This window comes from Schistocerca nitens, chromosome 1 (genome assembly GCF_023898315.1).
Source record: "Schistocerca nitens isolate TAMUIC-IGC-003100 chromosome 1, iqSchNite1.1, whole genome shotgun sequence".
Taxonomy (NCBI): Eukaryota; Metazoa; Arthropoda; class Insecta; order Orthoptera; family Acrididae; genus Schistocerca; species Schistocerca nitens.
The window spans coordinates 38,333,732-38,355,563 of NC_064614.1; the positions used below are offsets into that span (position 1 = coordinate 38,333,732).

The following is a 21,832-nucleotide window of genomic DNA, read 5'->3' on the forward strand; positions in this document are numbered from 1 at the left end:
ATTTCTTCAAGAAAATTTTCTTTTGCTTTCCTAGCTTCTCTATTAACTAAATTCCTTAGTCTTCTGTATTCAGATTTTCCTCGTTCATCAGTTGCATTTTTGTATAATCTCCTGTTTTCTATAAGCTCAGTAATATCTGCTGTAATCCATTTCCTCTTGATTTTGAGTTCAGTTCTTCCAACCACCTTTTCTGCTGCTTTGTATATACCAGATTTAATTTGATCCTAGTCTTCATGTACTCCACCATGTTGAAAATTCTTAGCTAGGCTTTCGGTTTCATGAGCACAGCGCTTTGCCAGTCCCTCAGTTTTCAGTTTTTCTAGTTCCCATTTAAGTTTTACTGGCTTCTTCTTCAAATGTTTGAATCTCAGTGAACTTTTCACCAGGACCAGGTTATGATCACTGCCTATTTCTGCAGATGGATAGCTCCTGCAATCTTTTATCTGGTTCCATATATATACTATGCACAAATAATTTGAGGTACCTACCATCTAAATAACCTCATTAATCTTGATGTGATTGGTTCCTGTGACAATGTCATCATTTTAATTATTTATTTTTGCAGAATAATCTTTGTCCTTTCAGTTAAATAGAATGAAAACCAATTACAGCTAGATCTATGACTTCATGACATTTATGTTTCTCTAGGAGAATACTGTGAACTGCACAATCAAAATTTTCACACATCACAGAAAATACAAGTTGACATTAATTTATCATTTAAATTTGATATAATCTGATTTGTGAATAGCAAAATGGTACATTTGATGCAGAGACTATTTTGAAATCCTAATTAAGACAGACTAAGCATTGTATTTTGGGATAGGTGTGTTATTGTTCTCATGTACATCATCTTTTTCATTATCTTTGAGTAGTGTGACTGGTTGGCAATTACGAATAGCTGTCTTATTATTTCCTTCTCTGGACTCTGACAATAGCATGTTTCAGTCTGTTTGGAAAAATAGCCTATGTATCTACTTCATATGTGCCTTAAACATTAAAAATACATGAAGAATAAGATTTTTAGTAATTTGAATATAATAGAGGGAAACATTCCACGTGGGAAAAATATATCTAAAAACAAAGATGATGTAACTTACCAAAGAAAGCATTGGTATGTTGATAGAGGCACTAACAAACACAAACACACACACAAAATTCAAGCTTTCGCAACCCACCGTTGCTTCATCAGGAAAGAGGGAAGGAGAGGGAAAGACGAAAGGATATGGGTTTTAAGGGAGAGGGTAAGGAGTCATTCCAATCCTGGGAGCGGAAAGACTTACCTTAGGGGGAAAAAGGGACAGGTATACACTCGCGCGCGTGCACACACACACACACACACACACACACACACAAGCAGACATATGTAAAGGCAAAGAGTTTTGCCTTTACATATATCTGCTTGTGTCTGTATATGTGCAGATGGATATGTGCGAGCGCGAGTGTATACCTGTCCCTTTTTCCCCCTAAGGTAAGTCTTTCCGCTCCCAGGATTGGAATGACTCCTCACCCTCTCCCTTCAAACCCATATCCTTTCGTCTTTCCCTCTCCTTCCCTCTTTCCTGATGAAGCAACGGTGGGTCGCGAAAGCTTGAATTTTGTGTGTGTGTTTGTGTTTGTTAGTGTCTCTATCAACAAACCAACACTTTCATTTGGTAAGTTACATCATCTTTGTTTTTAGATATATTTTTAGTAATTTATTTGACATACACTGCCCAATGAAGAAAGTGAAGCACACAGAAGAAGAGAAGGAAATGAAATGGAACTTCACAGATTGAGAAGGTATATGATTTTATTTCAAAGATTATAAGATCAAGTCAAATTTACAAAGAAGCTGGCAGTATGAGCACACTAATCAGTATGACACTGTAGCCCATCCAGCCTGGATGCATGCTCTGATTCAGTTGGGAAGGGTATCATAAAGCCATTGTATTCTTGCCTGATGTAAGCTGGTCTGCAACAATTGTAAGAAGTCCTTGATGTCCTGAATACTGGCACTAACACGATGTTTATGATTGTACTGGACCCATACATGTTCTATTGGAGATAGATCTGGGGATCATGCTGGGCACAGAGTACAAAAACAGATCTAGTTTTTCAAGAAACAATAAAAGATAGAAAACTTTTCCCCCATTTACTTGGTCATAATTTAATTTTGGGCTCTGCTTTCCTATTGTTGCGAGTATTTTGTTTTGTTTACCTCAAAATCATTATTCCATACAGCAAGGTGGAGAATTTGTGTAACTGTGTCTTTACCACAACATGATGTTTCAGCTCCTGCTTTCACTATTGACTTCACAATCTGAAACAGATTTGATAAAATCAATAACATAAGTAGAACACATTTCAGCATTAATAAAACATTACCACAAGAACTGTAAAAATATTACACAGAGATGGAAATGAGGCAAACTAATATGTAATTACCGATTCATCTTACTGATTTCAAAATGCCAATTACCTATAACTATAGCTTCTGTACCTAAATATTTATGGTAAAAACTACATATTAGTGCACAGATAAAATCCTGTAGAGCTCAACAAAAATTATTATGCAGATAGTTAAATTTATACTGAAAGAAAACATATGTGTAAATTGTACTGGTTTTCAAACAGCTATGAAGCTACATTTATTTCAATACCTTGATAAGCTGTGTGTCTACTTAGTCATCAGATATATTTAAGTAAATATTTATAGCTAAAAATTGCTTAAACTGGATATATATCCAAAATAGCACTTTAAGTACTGGAGTTTAACGTTATGTAAGACAATGTTTTCCCAAAACAGATTTTCCTAGATTACATATTATTATTTGGCAACACATTGTGCATGTATCTTTCTGCAAGCAGTGGGCTGTAGGCAACTGCTCTTTTATAACTCGCTATTTTGTGACAGTCATCTATATTCCAGCATTGTAATACTGAATGTCTTTATTTATTATGTAATTTAGTTAGTTTCAAGTTCCATGGATCATTTTAGAAGATATATCATGACAATGTGGAACAAGACATACCAGGTGTGAGTTAGTTAATTTCTACCTGCCACCTTTTACACACGGCTGAAAGCAAGGGGAAACTACGGCCGTAATTTTTCCCGAGGGCATGCAGCTTTACTGTATGATTAAATGATGATGGCGTCCTCTTGGGTAAAATATTCTGGAGGTAAAATAGTCCCCCATTCGGATCTCCGGGCGGGGTCTACTCAAGAGGATGTCGTTATCAGGAGAAAGAAAACTGGCGTTCTACGGATCGGAGCGTGGAATGTCAGGTCCCTTAATCGGGCAGGTAGGTTAGAAAATTTGAAAAGGGAAATGGATAGGTTAAAGTTAGATACAGTGGGAATTAGTGAAGTTCGGTGGCAGGAGGAACACGACTTCTGGTCAGGTGACTACAGGGTTATAAACACAAAGTAAAATAGGGGTAATGCAGGAGTAGGTTTAATAATGAATAGGAAAATAGGAACGCAGGTAAGCTACTACAAACAGCTTAGTGAACGCATTATTGTGGCCAAGATAGATACGAAGCCCACACCTACTACAGTAGTACAAGTTTATATGCCAACTAGCTCTGCAGATGACGAAGAAATTGAAGAAATGTATGATGAAATAAAAGAAATTATTCAGATAGTGAAGGGAGACGAAAATTTAATAGTCATGGGTGACTGGAATTCGAGTGTAGGAGAGGGGAGAGAAGGAAACGTAGTAGGTGAATATGGATTGGGGCTAAGAAATGAAAGAGGAAGCCGCCTGGTAGAATTTTGCGCAGAGCACAACTTAATCATAGCTAACACTTGGTTTAAGAATCATGATAGAAGGTTGTATACATGGACAAACCCTGGAGATACTAAAAGGTATCAGATAGATTATATAATGGTAAGACAGAGATTTAGGAACCAGGTTTTAAATTGTAAGACATTTCCAGGGGCAGATGTGAACTCTGACCACAATCTATTGGTTATGACCTGTAGATTAAAACTGAAGAAACTGCAAAAACGTGGGAATTTAAGGAGATGGGACCTGGATAAACTGAAAGAACCAGAGGTTGTACAGAGTTTCAGGGAGAGCATAAGGGAACAATTGACAGGAATGGGGGAAAGAAATACAGTAGAAGAAGAATGGGTAGCTCTGAGGGATGAAGTAGTGAAGGCAGCAGAGGATCAAATAGGTAAAAAGACGAGGGCTAGTAGAAATCCTTGGGTAACAGAAGAAATATTGAATTTAATTGATGAAAGGAGAAAATATAAAAATGCAGTATATGAAGCAGGCAAAAAGGAATACAAACGTCTCAAAAATGAGATCGACAGGAAGTGCAAAATGGCAAAGCAGGGATGGCTAGAGGACAAATGTAAGGATGTAGAGGCTTATCTCACTAGGGGTAAGATAGATACTGCCTACAGGAAAATTAAAGAGACCTTTGGAGATAAGAGAACCACTTGTATGAACATCAAGAGCTCAGATGGAAACCCAGTTCTAAGCAAAGAAGGGAAAGCAGAAAGGTGGAAGGAGTATACAGAGGGTCTATACAAGGGCGATGTACTTGAGGACAATATTATGGAAATGGAAGAGGATGTAGATGAAGATGAAATGGGAGATACGATACTGTGTGAAGAGTTTGACAGAGCACTGAATGACCTGAGTCGAAACAAGGCCCCCGGAGTAGACAACATTCCATTGGAACTACTGATGGCCTTGGGAGAGCCAGTCCTGACAAAACTCTACCATCTGATGAGCAAGATGTATGAAACAGGCGAAATACCCTCAGACTTCAAGAAGAATATAATAATTCCAATCCCAAAGAAAGCAGGTGTTGACAGATGTGAGAATTATCGAACAATCAGTTTAATAAGCCACAGCTGCAAAATACTAACATGAATTCTTTACAGACGAATGGAAAAACTAGTAGAAGCCGACCTCGGGGAAGATCAGTTTGGATTCCGTAGAAATACTGGAACACGTGAGGCAATACTGACCTTACGACTTATCTTAGAAGAAAGATTAAGGAAAGGCAAACCTAAGTTTCTAGCACTTGTAGACTTAGAGAAAGCTTTTGACAATGTTGACTGGAATACTCTCTTTCAAATTCTAAAGGTGGCAGGGGTAAAATACAGGGAGCGAAAGGCTATTTACAATTTGTACAGCAACCAGATGGCAGTTATAAGAGTCCAGGGACATGAAAGGGAAGCAGTGGTTGGGAAGGGAGTAAGACAGGGTTGTAGCCTCTCCCCGATGTTATTCAATCTGTATATTGAGCAAGCAGTAAAGGAAACAAAAGAAAAATTCGGAATAGGTATTAAAATCCATGGAGAAGAAATAAAAACTTTGAGGTTCGCCGATGACACTGTAATTCTGTCAGAGACAGCAAAGGACTTGGAAGAGCAGTTGAACAGAATGGATTGTGTCTTGAAGGGAGGATATAAGATGAACATCAACAAAATCAAAACGAGGATAATGGAATGTAGTCGAATTAAGTCAGGTGATGTTGAGGGTATTAGATTAGGAAATAAGACACTTAAAGTAGTAAAGGAGTTTTGCTATTTGGGGAGCAAAATAACTGATGATGGTCGAAGTAGAGAGGATATAAAATGTAGACTGGCAATGGCAAGGAAAGCGTTTCTGAAGAAGAGAAATTTGTTAACATCGAATATAGATTTAAGTGTCAGGAAGTCATTTCTGAAAGTATTTGTATGGAGTGTAGCCATGTATGGAAGTGAAACATGGACGGTAAATAGTTTGGACAAGAAGAGAATAGAAGCTTTCGAAATGTGGTGCTACAGAAGAATGCTGAAGATTAGATGGGTAGATCACATAACTAATGAGGAGGTACTGAATAGGATTGGGGAGAAGAGGAGTTTGTGGCACAACTTGACCAGAAGAAGGGATCGGTTGGTAGGACATGTTCTGAGGCATCAAGGGATCACCAATTTAGTATTGGAGGGCAGCGTGGAGGGTAAAAATCGTAGGGGGAGACCAAGACATCAATACACTAAGCAGATTCAGAAGGATGTAGGTTGCAGTAGGTACTGGGAGATGAAGAAGCTTGCACAGGATAGAGTAGCATGGAGAGCTGCATCAAACCAGTCTCAGGACTGAAGACCACAACAACAACAACAACAACCTTTTACACATAACAATAGCAGAATTTCTTCTACAGAACAGAAGGAGTTGTCGAAGAGAAACTTTTTGAGTTTGCCTTGATGTCTGTCAAACTAATTATATCACTGAGTAAGTGATCAAAAATTTTAGCTGCAGCACTGCGCACCCCTCTTTGTGCTAAAGACAACCTTAATGCAGAATAATGGATGTCATTTCTCCTTCTGCTATTATAATTACATCCATCTTTGTTCCTTTTGAACTGTAGTGGATTGTTTATAACAAACATCATGAGAAAATACATATACCGTGAAGCAGTAGTCAGAATGTCTGCAAGATCATCATGTATGAGCAACAAATATTATTCTTAAAGCACATTTTTGAGCAGTGAAGAGTTTATTAAATATGAGTTACCACAGAATACTATCCGTAATGTCCTGCATATCCTCATCCACAATAACAATTTCCTTAAGCAGATGTTCAGAGTACCCATTTAGTATACTGTATTTAATGAAAAAGCCTTTATACAATTTTACAGCAAGAATTCTAACTTCACCCTTGTAGAGTCTGCATCACTTATCCAGAGTGACGGTAAACTTTTTGCCCACCAGATCTCTGTCCATTGTTGCAGATATGGATGTATTTATCCACAGCTGTTGTTGCTATTGAGATCTTTAGTTGAAAGACTTATTTTATGCAGCTCTCTGTGCTAGTCTATTCACTTCATGTCTCTTCATCTCTGCATAACTCCTGCAACCTACATGCACATAAGCTGTCTATACAGTCAAGCCTTTGGTATCCCCCTATGACACCATAAGGCAGTGGATGACACGGTAGCTGGTACACATCCCTTGGGCCTTCTCATCGCAGTGAGGAATTCATTTTTTCATGACCTTTGACTCATAACTGTCATTTGGTTTATTTACAAGTTGTAGATAGCTTTTGATCTCAAGTGTTTCATCCCTGGTAAGTGAACTTACAATTTAAAAGAGTGTATTCTAGTCACAAATATTACAAACTTTTTCTAAATTTACAAATGGTATAATGTGGAGTTGTCTCTCTTCAACATTTCTTCAAATATAAATTGTAGAGTCAGTACAGCTTTGCATGTGCCTACATTTCTCCAGAAACTAACCTGATCTTTCCCCAAGGCTGGTTCAAACCACTCATTCAGTCCTCCTATTAATAATTCATGTTATGAATTAGCAGTCCTCCTATAAATAATTCATGTTATGAATTAGAAATCATTACTTGTCAAAATGTTTGGTTGATAATACTCATACCTGCCAGTACCTTCCTTCTTTTGTATTTGGATGAGTGCTTTCCTTTTGAAGTGTGAGAGTATTTTGCTTGTCTGTCACACTCTATACACCATGGGGACAATTTTCTACTGACCATTTCTCCCAAGAATTAAAAAATGACAGTTGCATTTTTAAACACAGCTGATTGACTGTGTGTCTGTGTGTGTTAAAATTTATTCACTGTATACATATAGTAAATACACTTGTGACAAAAAATTAAAGCTCCTCTCATATCAGGACAAAGTTAAGGTTCTCAGTGTCCAGCATGTGTCTCAAAGTAAAATGCAACATGTACACACTGCCTGTCCAATCAAATAAAAAAGTATGCTTTTGTGTTTCTGATGCAATAAGTAGTTATGATTTTGCCATTACATATCACATCTCATTACCTTTTTGAGGGGTACTCATGAAGTTTTATGTACCACCTCAAAGATTAAGTCTGTAATTGGTTTTTGTCTTTCAGTAGATACAGCCTGCAGTTTTGGTACACACTGAAATCTTCACACTATATTACTTGGGCACATCACTATAGGAAACAGAATAAAATGGAGTATTATGAGGTAATTCATTTTCTTCATTTGAAGGGGAACAACATTGCAGTAATCCATGCCAAGCTGATGAAGGTGCATGGCAACAATGCACCATCTTATGAATGAATCACACTTCCATTGTGATCAAAAAATTCTACATGATGAATAACAAAGTGAAAAGCCATATCTCTGTGGAGAACCAGGAATTATGAATGAAATAGAGATCCTGATACAACAACTGAGGTGATGCTAAAGCACTCCATCTTCAGGCCACAAGTGGCCTACCGGGACCATCCGACCGCCGTGTTACCCTCGGAGGAGGATGCGGACAGGAGGGGCGTGGGGTCAGCACACCAAAGTGAAAAGCCATATCTCTGTGGAGAACCAGGAATTATGAATGAAATAGAGATCCTGATACAACAACTGAGGTGATGCTAAAGCACTCCGTCTTCAGGCCACGAGTGGCCTACCGGGACCATCTGACTGCCGTGTCACCCTCGGAGGAGGATACGGACAGGAGGGGCGTGGGGTCAGCACACCGCTCTCCCGGTCGTTATGATGGTATTCTTGACCAAAGCCGCTACTATTCGGTCGAGTAGCTCCTCAATTGGCATCACAAGGCTGAGTGCACCCCGAAAAATGGCAACAGCGCATGGCGGCTGGGTGGTCACCCATCCAAGTGCCGGCCACACCCGACAGTGCTTAACTTCGGTGATCTCACGGGAACCGGTGTATCCACTGTGGCAAGGCCGTTGCCATCTGAGGTGATGCTAGAAGAAGTGAAAATCATCCATGGGTCAGTTTTCAACATCTCGCATTGATATTTTTAAAATGAGAAAGGTTGCCACCCACTGTGTGCCACAACTGCTCAAACCCAATAAAAAAATCTGCAAATTCAGATCCTTAGCTAGTGCTGGCATGTGTCACTATGACCTCGAGACAAAGGTGCAAAGCAATCAATGGAAACGAGTTGATTCACGAATGCCAAAAAAAGGTAAATGGCAAACCATCATCAGACAAAGTGATGCTCAGTATTTTTTTGGGGCTGCCGTGGCATGATGCTAACAGACTATTCCTGTAAGAAGCAAAGTATCATATGATCATATTATCGAAATCTCCTGATAAGATTGTAGGAGGCTGTCAACTTGAAGTGTCACTGGAAGCTAACCAGTGGGATGTTTTTGCTCCACACCATATTACTTAAGCACACCACTAAAGGAACCAGAATAAAATGGAATCCTATGAGGTAATTCATTTTCTCCATTTGCAGGGGAACAACACTGCAGTAATCCATGCCAAGTTGGTGAAGGAGCATGGCAAAAATGCACCACTTTATGAATGAGTCACACTTCCATTGTGATCAAACAACCCTACATGATGAATAACAAAGTGAAAAACCATTACCTTGCACAGCAAGCCAACACATTCATCACAAGATACAGTCACATGTACCACTTCTTTATCTGCTATCAGATTTTGCCTCAGTACACATATTCACTTTGGCAAGATGCCAATGCTGGTCTAGGAAACTGACTTACAGCCAGGAGAGCAGTGTGCTGACCACATGTCTCTCCATATCCACATCCAGTGACGCCTAAGGGCTGAGGATGACACAACGGCCGGTCGGTACTGTTGGGCCTTCATGGCCTGTTCAGGAGGAGTTTAGTTTTAGTTTTTAAGATGCCCAATGACTTCTTCCTCTTTCATTGGATGAGGAAACGATTGTGTGGCAGGCTGTTCCAGACTGACAATGGCAGGATTTCCAGTGTGTACTGTTTACTGAACAGCCAAAATGTGTAAATGTGGACCACTACAACCAAGATCTCTGCCAAACAATCCATTGGAGGGGAAAATGTGTCGTATTAAAGGATGGATGGCTAACATCATCACAAAGTTTTATGGAAGCAGCTAGATTTTCAGGGTGATATTTAAAACTTTAACACTTCATCTCATAAGATAAATAAATAAAATTTAAAATAATACAATTCAGCTGGTTAACCTGTAAACATTTGATACCTAATATACAAAGCCAAAATTAGATAAATCTTTTAATAATTCACATTCATTTTGTAATGAGCTTCATAATGCACTTATGATCAATATCATGACAGATTTATGGACTTGGCTGCATGAGGATTCATACTAAAATCTATTCACAACATGAGATATAGATCACATAGAGCAATCAACTGAAAATTAAACTCATCTGCCTGTATACATTTACTAAATCATGACACCGTTCATAACAAGAGCAAAGTAGTTATCTTGCTTCTCATTAATGAACCAATGATAACACTTTTACAAGATGAATGGTTACAAAATAACCTTTAACAGACTGTCTATCTCATTTGCTGTTACTGAAGAATCCATATTTATTCTGAAATAATTTTCTAATTCCTCACTTTACAATATAATGGGATATTTAGCTGCTAAGTGATTCAATGACCTCCCATATCTGAAAGTCTTTTTTTCCATTTTATTGTTTCCTGCCGTCTATTATCTTTACATACTGACGCAATTACCATGTTCAGTGTCAAATGTAAGGCACTTAGTTATGACTAGTATTTGCAAATACTTTCAGTGTACGGGTACTTAAAAAGAGTACATGAGTATTGATGAATCTGGCAGAAAACAAATACTTACATCATAACATTGTTGCTCTACTGCCAAACTGAAAGCTGTCTTCCCATCTTCATCAGGTGATTTGTAATCTGCACCTGCTGCCAGCAACTCCTGTACCACATACCTCATGTCATAATGATAGCGAAAGGTTAAGAGTCCTCTGTGTACTGGTGTCTGTCCTTTCTTATCAACAGAGTGTGTGAATTCTGGACATTTGTCCCACAAAAATCTAAAATTTTCCTTATTTGCCAGTGTTCTGTGAAGCACAGTCCTTCCAAGCACATCCTTTATTGAAAGGTCAGCCCCAGCATCAACAAGAAGCCTTATAACCTGCAAAAGGCAAAAAGACCATTTAAATATCTTGTGAAAGTAAATATAGTAAATGAACACTTCACTAACATTATTTTTAAGTGTATTGTCATTCAAATACATATAACATATTGAAACACATCAGGTTAGTAGCTATCAGTTTGCCCATCACAGTATGTTTTACTGCTTGCCACACTCCTTCAAGTGGTGCTGTGATTCAACCGAATCACTAACTCATGACAGTAATTGAAAGTGAGTTCACTCAGAACATTTAGGAAGCGCTCTTTCAATGTATGTGCAGTGGGTTTCATTAAAAAATACATCAGCATAATCAAATAAACAAGACTGACTTATTTTTGTGTGCCAAATGGGCATGTTTCAAGTAGTGCATCAAGCTGGGAACTCATCTGATATGAGCAAGAACCTATGCTCCATTGTGGGTATGAACAGTGCACATTAACTGAAAAACATTACAGTTAATGTTCAAACAAATTTTGGGCTTGCAGTCGGTCGTCGTTCAATACCTCGCACAATATTTCAACTGGACACCTGCCCCCCCAGACATATTTCTATGGATTCTTTGATAATGGAGTCCCAGAAAGATGTTGCTGTGAACAAAATCATTGTTTTCTCATACCCCACTGAATGTCCAGTAGAAATACAATGTCCAGCAATAGCGGACTTGCTTGGCTGCAAAAGGCGGGTGTAAGTAATCAAGTCCGCTCCCCCCCCCCCCTCCCCACCAAAGCTCAACTTCGGGGAGGGGGGAAGGCTTGAAACAGTTCACATAGAATTTGACAATGTTCCTTCCAAGTCTTAGTAGTAATAACAGGTCAAAAAGTAGCAATCTTTGCCTTTAATTCCTTTCCCAGCAATCCTTCCATTGCCTTGATAAATACTGATTCTGTTACCTTTAATCGAAATGGAACCATCTTGTATTGGTAACAATTTCTGTTGTATAAAAATTGTGTCTATTTCCTGCTTTCTTTTGTAAGGAAGCTTGCCAGTATCCACAAGTTAAGTCAAGATTAATTATCAAGTCAGGCACTTTAAACTTCTGCAAAATCTTATGCCTGCTTTCAGGGTGATTAACTTCCAGTTGAACAATCTGGTTAAGTGTCCTGGCATCTAATACCAACCCAACAGTTCCATCCTTCTTTGGCACAATGACAGTAGGATCACTATAGGTACTCAGTCTCTTTCTATGTTCCCATCTAACATCCCCTGTAGTTTCTACCCAGTAGCCTTTTGGCTGTATAATGACACAGTATCAGACTTCTTAGAAAATATTTACCAATATTTCCCCATGATTTTTTTTTTCTCTCTCTCTCATTAATACTTTTAACTTCTGCAACTTTGTTCCTAATTTCACTTTGTTTCTTGATCTCCCATATCGTATTCCTCAAGACCAATCTGCTCAAAATTCCACTGTATATCTTCACCAGCATAGTTTAATTTTCTCATTAAATTACACTTGCCAGTCTCTTTTCAGATAAACTCTACACTTCATTTTATTTAAACTATTACTACCACCATTGCACATTGCAGAGATACCCCTTCATAAACATTCTTAAACCTCTCTTTATAACATTCTTTCATGTCTAATTTCTGTCACATCTTTTCAAATCAATTTCCTTTTCACACATTCAATAGTTTGCTCCTCCAATCCATCCTTTAATTTAGTAGTAGTAGTAGTAGTAGTAGTAGTAGTAGCTTTATTCATCGTAGATCAAGGATATAGAATATGTCAAAGTATTTACAAATTTATGAATATAATAGAGGGAAACATTCCACGTGGGATAAATATACATAAAAAACAAAGATGCTTTAACTTACCAAACGAGAAAGTGCTGGTATGTTGATAGACACAATAAAATAAAAAACACACAAACACACACACAAATATTCAAGCTCTTGCAACCCATGGTTGCTTCATAAAGAAAGAGGGAAGGAGAGGGAAAGACGAAAGGATGTGGGTTTTAAGGGAGAGGGTAAGGAGTCATTCCAATCCCAGGAGCGGAAAGACTTACCTTAGGGAGAAAAAAGGACAGGTATACACTTGTACTGCCTTCAGTAGAAAAGAGAAACATGGTGGTGGGGTAGCTATCTTTGCAGCCAACAGTAGTAGCAATTATAGTGTAATACATGTAAGTGCTTTCAGCATTGAGGATGTAATATAACTAGCAGCAAGTAATTATAAGTGGCAGGAAGAGACTTAATTGACATGAAATGTCAATGTCAGATTGCAAATGTTTTTAATGAGTACTTTTCTTCTGTTGGCAAATCTGTCAATGATCATTTTAAGAACCTTCAGTATAGATATAAGGGCATTCCAATCAAACAAAGCATTACTTGGCCCCCAACCAATAGCAAGGAAATCAGAAACATACTAAAGTCATTAAAAAACACAAAATCAGCAGGCTATGATGGAGTGTCTATCAGTACACTGAAAAGATGCACAGACAACATATCTGATGCCATGGCCACAGCAGTAAATGATGCAATTGCATCAGGTTGTTTCCCAGATAGTCTAAAGATAGTACAAGTAACCCCAATTTACAAGAAAGGTTATAAATCTAAAACTGAAAACTACTGCCCCATTTCAATCTTACCTACATTTTCTAAGGCAGTTGAGAAAGTAATTTATACCAGACTAATGATACTCCTGAGTAAACACAATTTAATTTTTGAAAATCAGAATGGCTTTATGAAAAACAGGTCAACTTCAGTAGCAGCAGCACTACTAATAGACAAAATAATAACTGCCATAGAGAACAAGGAGTATGTAACTGGAGTCTTCCTTGATCTAGAAAAATCTTGTGATTGTGTCAAACTGGCTATGAGCTAATAAAATCATATATGAGCAATAGAAAACAATTTGTCTTGCTTAAAACAAACAGTGGGTCTTTCAAATCTAAAATTACTGCTATCAAATATGAAGTGCCTCAAGATTCTGTCTTGGGACCCCTTCTTTTCTTGATTAATGTTAATGATATACAGTATTTTTCTCCTAACTGTAAAACAAAATATTGTATGCAGATGATACATCAATTGTGTGTAAACACAAAGGCTATGACAGTCTGGAGGTGCTGTGCAACAGTGTAAGTAATGAAATAGTCAAGTATTTTAATGAAGTCATCTAAATGTAAGTGCTTCAATGACTACTATGATGAAATTTAACACAAGGAAAAAAATAGAATTTGGCATGAAATTATCCATAGGAAATGACATTGTAAAAAAGGAAAAATGGACAAAGTTCTTGGGAATTACAATCCAGGATATCCTCAAATAGGACACGCAAATTTTGGCGATATACATCTGAGTAAATTAGCTTACCACGCCTATTTTCATTCTCTGCTTTTGTATGGCATCATATTCTGGGGTAACTCATCATTGAGTAAAAGAGTGTTCATTGCACAAAAGCATGTAATCAGAATAATTGCTGGGGCTCATTCAAGATCATCCTGCAGACACTTATTTAAAGAGCTAGAATTCTTCACTGTAGCCTCACAATATATATATTCACTTATGAAATTTGTTATTAACAATCCGAATGAATTCAAAAGTAATAGCAGTGTACATGGCTACAACACTAGGAGAAAGGATGATCTTCACTACTCAAGCTTAAATCTAACTTTGGCTCAGAAGGGGGTAAATTATGCTGCCACAAAAGTCTTTGGTCACTTACCTAATAGCATCAAAAGTTTGACAGAAAGCCATATAGCATTTAAAAGGAAATTAAAAGAATTTCTTAATGGCAACTCCTTCTACTCATTAGATGAATTTTTGGATATAGTAAGTGGGTAATTTCCCAATCTAATCTTCCTTAGCCTGTAAGCTGTCGAAGAATGTATTTGCTAAAAAGATGATTAGCAAATACTACAAGGATATGGGTATACTAAAAACTGCTTATCACACCCTATTCTCATCAAATTTAAACTATGCCCTAGAAATATGGGGTGCAACAACTCAAGTCAACCTGTGTTGTACACTACCAACTGTAAAATGCATCAAAATGTAAAATTTATTAATACAAACAAATCTTTAGTTTGTAATTTATAAACTGACGTATTCAGAAGAATAACCTGTATGATGTCCTGAAACTGTATTATTTATAGACATTGTATTTGATTATTCGAAGTTGAATAATAATAATTATTATTATTATTCTGCATTACCTTCCTTAAGCAAAGGTACAACTCTTTCCTGTCTTAACTGCTCTGGAAATGTCCCTGATGTGAAGCATTCATTTATTATATTTGTTAAGGGGCCTTGTATAATCCCTATGCATTGTTTCAGTACACACAATGATACTTCATCTAAGCCTACTGACTTTTTATTTATTTAGTTTTTGAATTGTTTTACTGACTTCATTCTCTGTAGTTGGAAGCAACATCATTGTACTTAGTGCTACATTATTTACAGGTTTTATATTTTTTTTTTTTGGGGGGGGGGGGGATTTTATGCTGTAACTTCTCTGCAATACTTGGAAAATGCTTGTTTACATAGTTTGTTAAGTGCTGTGGATCATTTATTACTTTATCCTCCTCTCATAGCAGTATGTTATTCTGCATTTGTTTGCCTCTCCCAATTTCCTTTTTTTATAACGTTCCAGACTGCTTTGCTTTTATTCTCTGCATTATATATTATTTTGTCATTAAATTACTTTGTTGCAGCAATTAGCACCTTCCTATAGATCTTTTTGTATCTATGATAGAAATTTAAGAATTCTGGATCATTGAGAATCTTTTTCATGGAACTGAGGTGTTCAAGTGTTTGGGTAGGGCTTCTTAATACCTGCTGTTATCCATCTGTTTTTGTGAGATGTTGACACAGACATGCATACTTTTGGAAATGCCTTTTCAAAGTTCAATTTAAACAATGTGGAGAATTTAGAGAATTTCATATTCACACTGGTTTCCTTATACACCTCAACCCAGCTTTGCTTTCGTAGTTCTTTTGAAAAATCTTTTATTTTGATTTCTGATAGATGTCGTTTGAAGGCTTGTAGCTTAGGGAATGATTTGATGCCTGACTTTACTGTTGTTATTTGACAGAGATGGTCTGATAGCCTGAGATCTTTTACAGCTACATCACATTTTTCCCTATCCGTATTTGTGGCCACATGGTCAATTACTGATGAAGTCATTGTTGTAACCCTTGTTGCACTATTGACCAATAGGGTCATGCCAAAACTTTGAAGAATGTTTATGAAGGTGCTGCTGGATTCATTTATGATGTTAGTGTTGATGTTAATGTTCCCACTCAGAATTATGTTGACCTTTGTACTTGAGACTTTATCAAGAACTTCTGTTAATTTGTTGAAAAAAGTGTCCACACTACCACTGGGAGATCTATACACACACGAAGTAATTAATTTCTTGGTGATATTAAGCCCTGTTAATTCAATAGCTGATATTTCAAAGTGTTTGTCTTCTCTTATGGTACTGAGGTCTTGTCTTGATTTGAACTTTGTTCCTTTTCTGATATAAATGCATGATCCTCCACCCCTTGATGTAGTTCTGCAGTAAGAGTCTGCGTTTTCATACAATGATAATACTACATGTTGGATTTCTGTGTCTCTACACCAGTGCTCAGTAATACAAACTACTGTGCAGTTCAAAGATTGGAACTCAACTTCTAATAGTTGTATTTTATTTTTTATTGATTGCATGTTTTGATGGAGGAATGTTAAGTCTGTGAAATGCCCCATTTTACTCTTTCCAGTGGTTTGTTTTTCTTTGTGACGTCTGGTATAAGTGATATTTGAGGTGTTAAAATCTGTCTTGTGAGTGATTGTTCGGTATTTTTTAAAGTGCTGGAGATACTCTTCAGGCAGGGGAACCTGTTGTCTGGATTTATCCTAAAGAAGACCTACTTTTCCAATCTATGACAACAGGTACTTGATCATGTGTGGCCCGAGATCCACCCCCTATACTTTCATGAACCAGGTGTACCAATCTTCCCTTCCAAGTCCTGTTTAAGTGTAGTCCATGCCTAGTGAAAGCCCATCTGTTGATAGTCCTGATGGGCACTAGAGAAATATGAGCAAGGATGGCTGTCCTCGGAGCCATCCCTAATCCTACACTGATTCACCTCACAGCCCATTTACCCAGTTGTTCTTCTACCTTCTCCACCTTCTCATGGATTTCTTAAAAGCTTGCCTTAATTCTAGTTTCATCTTCTTTAGTTTATTTTGCTACAAAAGGTTTCTGCCAATTTCTTCCTTAAACTTTTTAACATCTTCTTTCATTTATTCTTTCAAATTTTTGGTGAATAAATCCTGCCTGGCATTAGCTTCATCTATTTTCTCCACTATATCCTTACTAACATAGTCTGTCTTTTTACTGGCTATCTTCTTAATGATGCTTTCATTTCTGACCACTAGCTGTTGCATTTGCTTGTGAAGCACCTCCTGTAGCAATTGCATCATAAATACTATTCCCTCTGCAAATTGCTCTCCCCTTCTATGTTCAGCTTTATACAGATTTACCCACTTCTCTTCAGGGTTTCACTGCTTCCCTATTTTAATATTTCTTTCCCTCTACATAACTGATTTTTAACCTTTCTTCTTAATCTACTGTGTTTCCATCTTAGATTTTCTTTTAATCTTGCTTTCCTGAATGCTCTACACCCTCTGTCTTACAATCCCCCACTTTTTTTATATTCTCCATGTCTCATATTTTATCCATTCATCCATAATTATCACCACCTAAATAATTATCCTACACTTGAAATTTAACTGTTTTTCCTATATTGTCACCATTCTGCTCCATAGTGACACTACTACATTACTCCAATGTTGGGTTAAAAAACACTTCTGCCAATCCAAAATGATTAAATATTTGTACAGTTGCTAAGTAATAACACAGAAAAAAATACAGAAAATAACTTTCAGTCAGTAAAAATTAAGTCCAAAATTTCCCTAAATTTACTCATGATAATGCATGCAGTTACAACGAATATTTAACACCTCACAACTGCCAATAATCTTTCTTTGTTCATGTATGTTTTACTTTTGTAGTTACCATTTCTTTGGGGACCTGGTAGGCTAAATAAGTTATTTGTTACTTACAGTAAACTGCTGGTTAATAACTATCAAATTTCAACAATTACAAAATGCATGCTATCATCATCATTCAGTAAATTTAATCAGCAATAAATACGTTTCTGAAATAATTAAATCGCCATAAGAACACTTTCGTGGTTAATTTGACAAAGACCATATTTTTCTTTAGCAGCATCAATCACAAGCGGTCTGATAGTAGTAGCAATAAATTCATTGCATAAATTTGTGATTTAACATCTGTAATTATAGTTACAGCATTTAATATTCAATAGCTAACTGTACTTCAAGTACACCTCTTTCACAAAACAAAAACAAATAGCCACACATGAAATCAAATTATGAGAAATACATTAAATCACATTCTGATTCTGCAAAGACCTCTCATTCCACTTATAATCACCCACTCCACTTCTTACTCTCTCCCTTGACAGCCTCTCAATAGTCACCAGCCAATCACTTTTGTTTGGTGCTGACCTCCAGTAACAGGAATCAACTGTGCAATATACAAATGTCTTATTCCATTTCAAAGTCTTGGCCACAGTGTTTACAGAAAATGACTCACAAAGACTTGTATTGCATGCGTTCAGCCACCATCATCTGATGGCCCAAAAATGCACTGCTCTGTGGACTTTAGATCATCAAATAGAAGCTGTCCTTGTTGGCAAAAATTTTCCACCAGAACTCAACCACGTACAGCAACTCTACCATGAGAATGATACAACAACAAATGCCATAAACAATTTGTACAAGCAGAACATCACTGAGGAGGAGAGAAATAAGGTTAAATTTTTGCCATTCTGTTTTTCATTGACAGGAAAGATTAGCCAGCTCCTAAAGAGACATAAGAATAAGTCTGTGTTCAAGCTTCCAGCTACAGTACACCAGTGCATGAGGCCCATGAAAGATAAATGTAGGTCTCAAGAGTTCCCAGTGTGTACAAAAGATTGTACAATTGTTGACAGTATTGCATTAAGCAGACAACACTCATAAAATAACAATGCTGGATTGAATAGGAGAGGCCTCTGATTACATTTTCCAGAAAAAGTGGCTGTAGCCGAACATGCTTTGAAAAACAGAAATAAAATTGTGTTCGATGACTCCTCTATAATCATTAAGGTTATAGTTTCTGAGACCGCCTGATAAGAGAAGACAGAGAGCTTCACATGTCTAATAACATTCTCGATAAAGATGGTGACTTACAACTGAGTAAAACATGGAACCCAGCAATTGTGAGGTTGAAATGAGCATGGCAGAGGTGGGACAAACACACTGACTGATACAGTCACAGTTTGACACCAGTCACATAACATTCAGTATCATGGTTGTATAAGGAAGAAACCAGCGATGACACAGCTACCACTTGACACTGGCTGACCAGAGTTCAGCCAAAAACTCATGCACATATAACCAATTAACACAGCTGGGATCCCAAGACAATTTTTACTCAGGGTTATTTTGTCTTTCTTGCAACACTATGATTACAAAGTCCAAACATTTTGAAACTTACCTTGTTTACATATCCATCTGACATACTGCGCCAGTGAATATATATGACACCATCTTTCTGAAACAAAATTAGTAACAACTTAACAGAAAAATAATCTGCAGTTAATTGTCATATTATTTTACATTTTTCTACATACTGTCTTTTTCACACTATTTTGGAGTATAGCAAGCTAATCCTAGCAGCAGCGTGATGCCACTGAGTCTTTCATTTCAATAAAAATGAGTGTGAATAGCCACACAGCTGTGGCTTTTAGTTGTTACCAATCCTTTCATTTCAACAAAAATAAATATAGGTGGCCACTGATTATACATCTACATCCATACCCCGCAAGGCACCTCACTGTGTGTGCAGCAGACCGCTTCGTGTGCCAGTGTGACTTGCCTCTTTTCCTGTTTTAGTCACAAACATTTCACAGAGAGAATGATTGCTGGTAAGGCTCTGTATGGGCTTGAATCTCTCTGATTTTATCTTCACGGTCTTTTTATGATATATACATAGGAGGAAGTAATATACTGGTTGACTCTTCCAGGAGTGCATGCTCTCAGAACTTTAACAGTAAGCCACACCGTCATATGGAATGCCTCTCTTGCAGCATCTGCCAACAGAGTTAGCAGAGCATCTCTGTGATACTTTCGCACTTACTAAATGAACCTGTAACAAAATGTGCTGCTCTTCTTTGTATCTTCTCTGTTTCCTCTATCAATTACACACAATGAGAAATGAAGCATCACATAATAAAGACAACAAACAAAGTACAACAGAGCATTAATATACAAAGAACTTTGAAGTAACCCATCTCTTAGCAGACTAGAAAATAAAGACATTTAACAAACAGCACTAAGAATGGTAATATGTTTGGAATATCCAGAAGGAGATAAAACATGTATCCCAACCACCAAACAAACGGATAGAATGATACTCCAAATGGCAAATCTCCCTACAGACTGCCAGATCTCAATCAAACTTCTGGGACAGGCATACTCAAGAATGGGTCAAGGAATTGACTGGAAATGAATTTATAAGGATTTTGTAAGGGCACACATGCATGTTTACTATGACCCTAAAGAGGTAGAACATGTAAGCTATATCTATTCAAAATATCCCCCAACAAAATGAAACTTTTGCACCTAAACTGCGTGAGAAATACCTTAGTGGGAACATAGCTAATTAAACTAACAGAGGACAAAGCAGCTGATATAATTTGCCAATGAGAACCATACATGCGCAATGGGAAAATACCTGGCATTCTGTGACAATACACTGTAATCAGAAGTTCCACACATGCGAAGGCAGCAATTGTGCTGGAAAACATACAGATAACAGTCACACAAATTACACAGCTGAACACCGAACACACAGTAACAACAGAAATCACACTGCTCAGGGAACACTGGATAATCTCTTCCAGGTATGCTCGATAATCACTTGAAATAGAACTGCTCACAAATAAAATATGAGAGATAACACAGTTCACCAGAGGCAGACACTTACTGATAGACACCAACATCAATGCGCACTCAACCCTCTGGCATGCTGACAGAATGGACACCAGAGAACAGGACACTGTGAATGCAATAAATGACTGCAACCTTCTCATACTGAATAAAGCAGGACAACCATCAACCTTCTGTGGATATGCAGGTGGAACCAGTAACACTGAAATTAGTCTTGTAAATGAAAACTCAGTCACACACATTGTAAATGCGCATGTCCTAGAAAAAGTCACATCTAGTGATCACAATGTGATAGTCACAAACACATCAACCACTACTGACACAAACACACATACAACACAGCACCCATGGTTGCTGCTGCATAGAGCAAACTGGCAGACTCTGAGTGAGGAGATCAGTAATTCACCTCTCTATTCTATGCATGGTAGTAGTGATTACACATGACAGATATACTACAAAAAGCCCAACCAGCTGCAGTAGCAAACAAAAAATGCAAGTAGGGAATGCCATGGTTCACAATGTTGACAACACTCCAGAAAGACTCATGAGACAAAAATGACTATCAAAGATAAAAAACAGCATAAGAATGGGAAATTAGACTCCAAATCTATCAAAATGCTAAAGACAGGCATAAAACCAAACTTAACAAGACAAGACAGGACCACTGGGACAACTCGGTGTGAACTCTGTTAGAAAATAATATGCAAGGTGAACCATATAAACTGCAGATTGGCAAAATCAATCACCATTTCTACTGTCCACACTGAGACAACAAGATGGCTCCACTACCCAAGACTGGAGAAATTCAGCAGGATACCTTCTACAAAAGCTCCTCCCGGACAATGACCCAATTCAGGATCAAAAACAACATGGCAATCTCCACTGACTAATAGAAACTAAGTAAGCTACTTCCCTTTGGAAGTTTCCCTGGTAGTTAACAAACTCAAATAC

General features: G+C 37.5%; 2 protein-coding genes and 1 pseudogene across 2 annotated transcripts in view; all 3 read right to left on the bottom strand.

Moving 5' to 3' along the window:
* Positions 1-21,832, bottom strand: part of LOC126240775 (serine/threonine-protein phosphatase 6 regulatory ankyrin repeat subunit C-like) — an 881,520-nt gene that overhangs the window by 724,312 nt on the left and 135,376 nt on the right. The gene's annotated exons all lie outside the window — the stretch shown is intronic.
* The window catches only part of LOC126240759 (serine/threonine-protein phosphatase 6 regulatory ankyrin repeat subunit B-like), a 381,053-nt gene that overhangs the window by 300,781 nt on the left and 58,440 nt on the right, over positions 1-21,832 (bottom strand). Inside the window, exons 5-7 of the mRNA XM_049947949.1 lie at positions 19,428-19,484; positions 10,564-10,872; positions 2,201-2,302 (exon numbers count right to left, since the gene is read on the bottom strand). Of these exons, the coding sequence (XP_049803906.1) occupies positions 2,201-2,302; positions 10,564-10,872; positions 19,428-19,484 (468 nt within the window). The remainder of the gene's footprint in view (positions 1-2,200; positions 2,303-10,563; positions 10,873-19,427; positions 19,485-21,832) is intronic.
* Positions 8,561-8,677, bottom strand: LOC126206529 (5S ribosomal RNA; annotated as a pseudogene).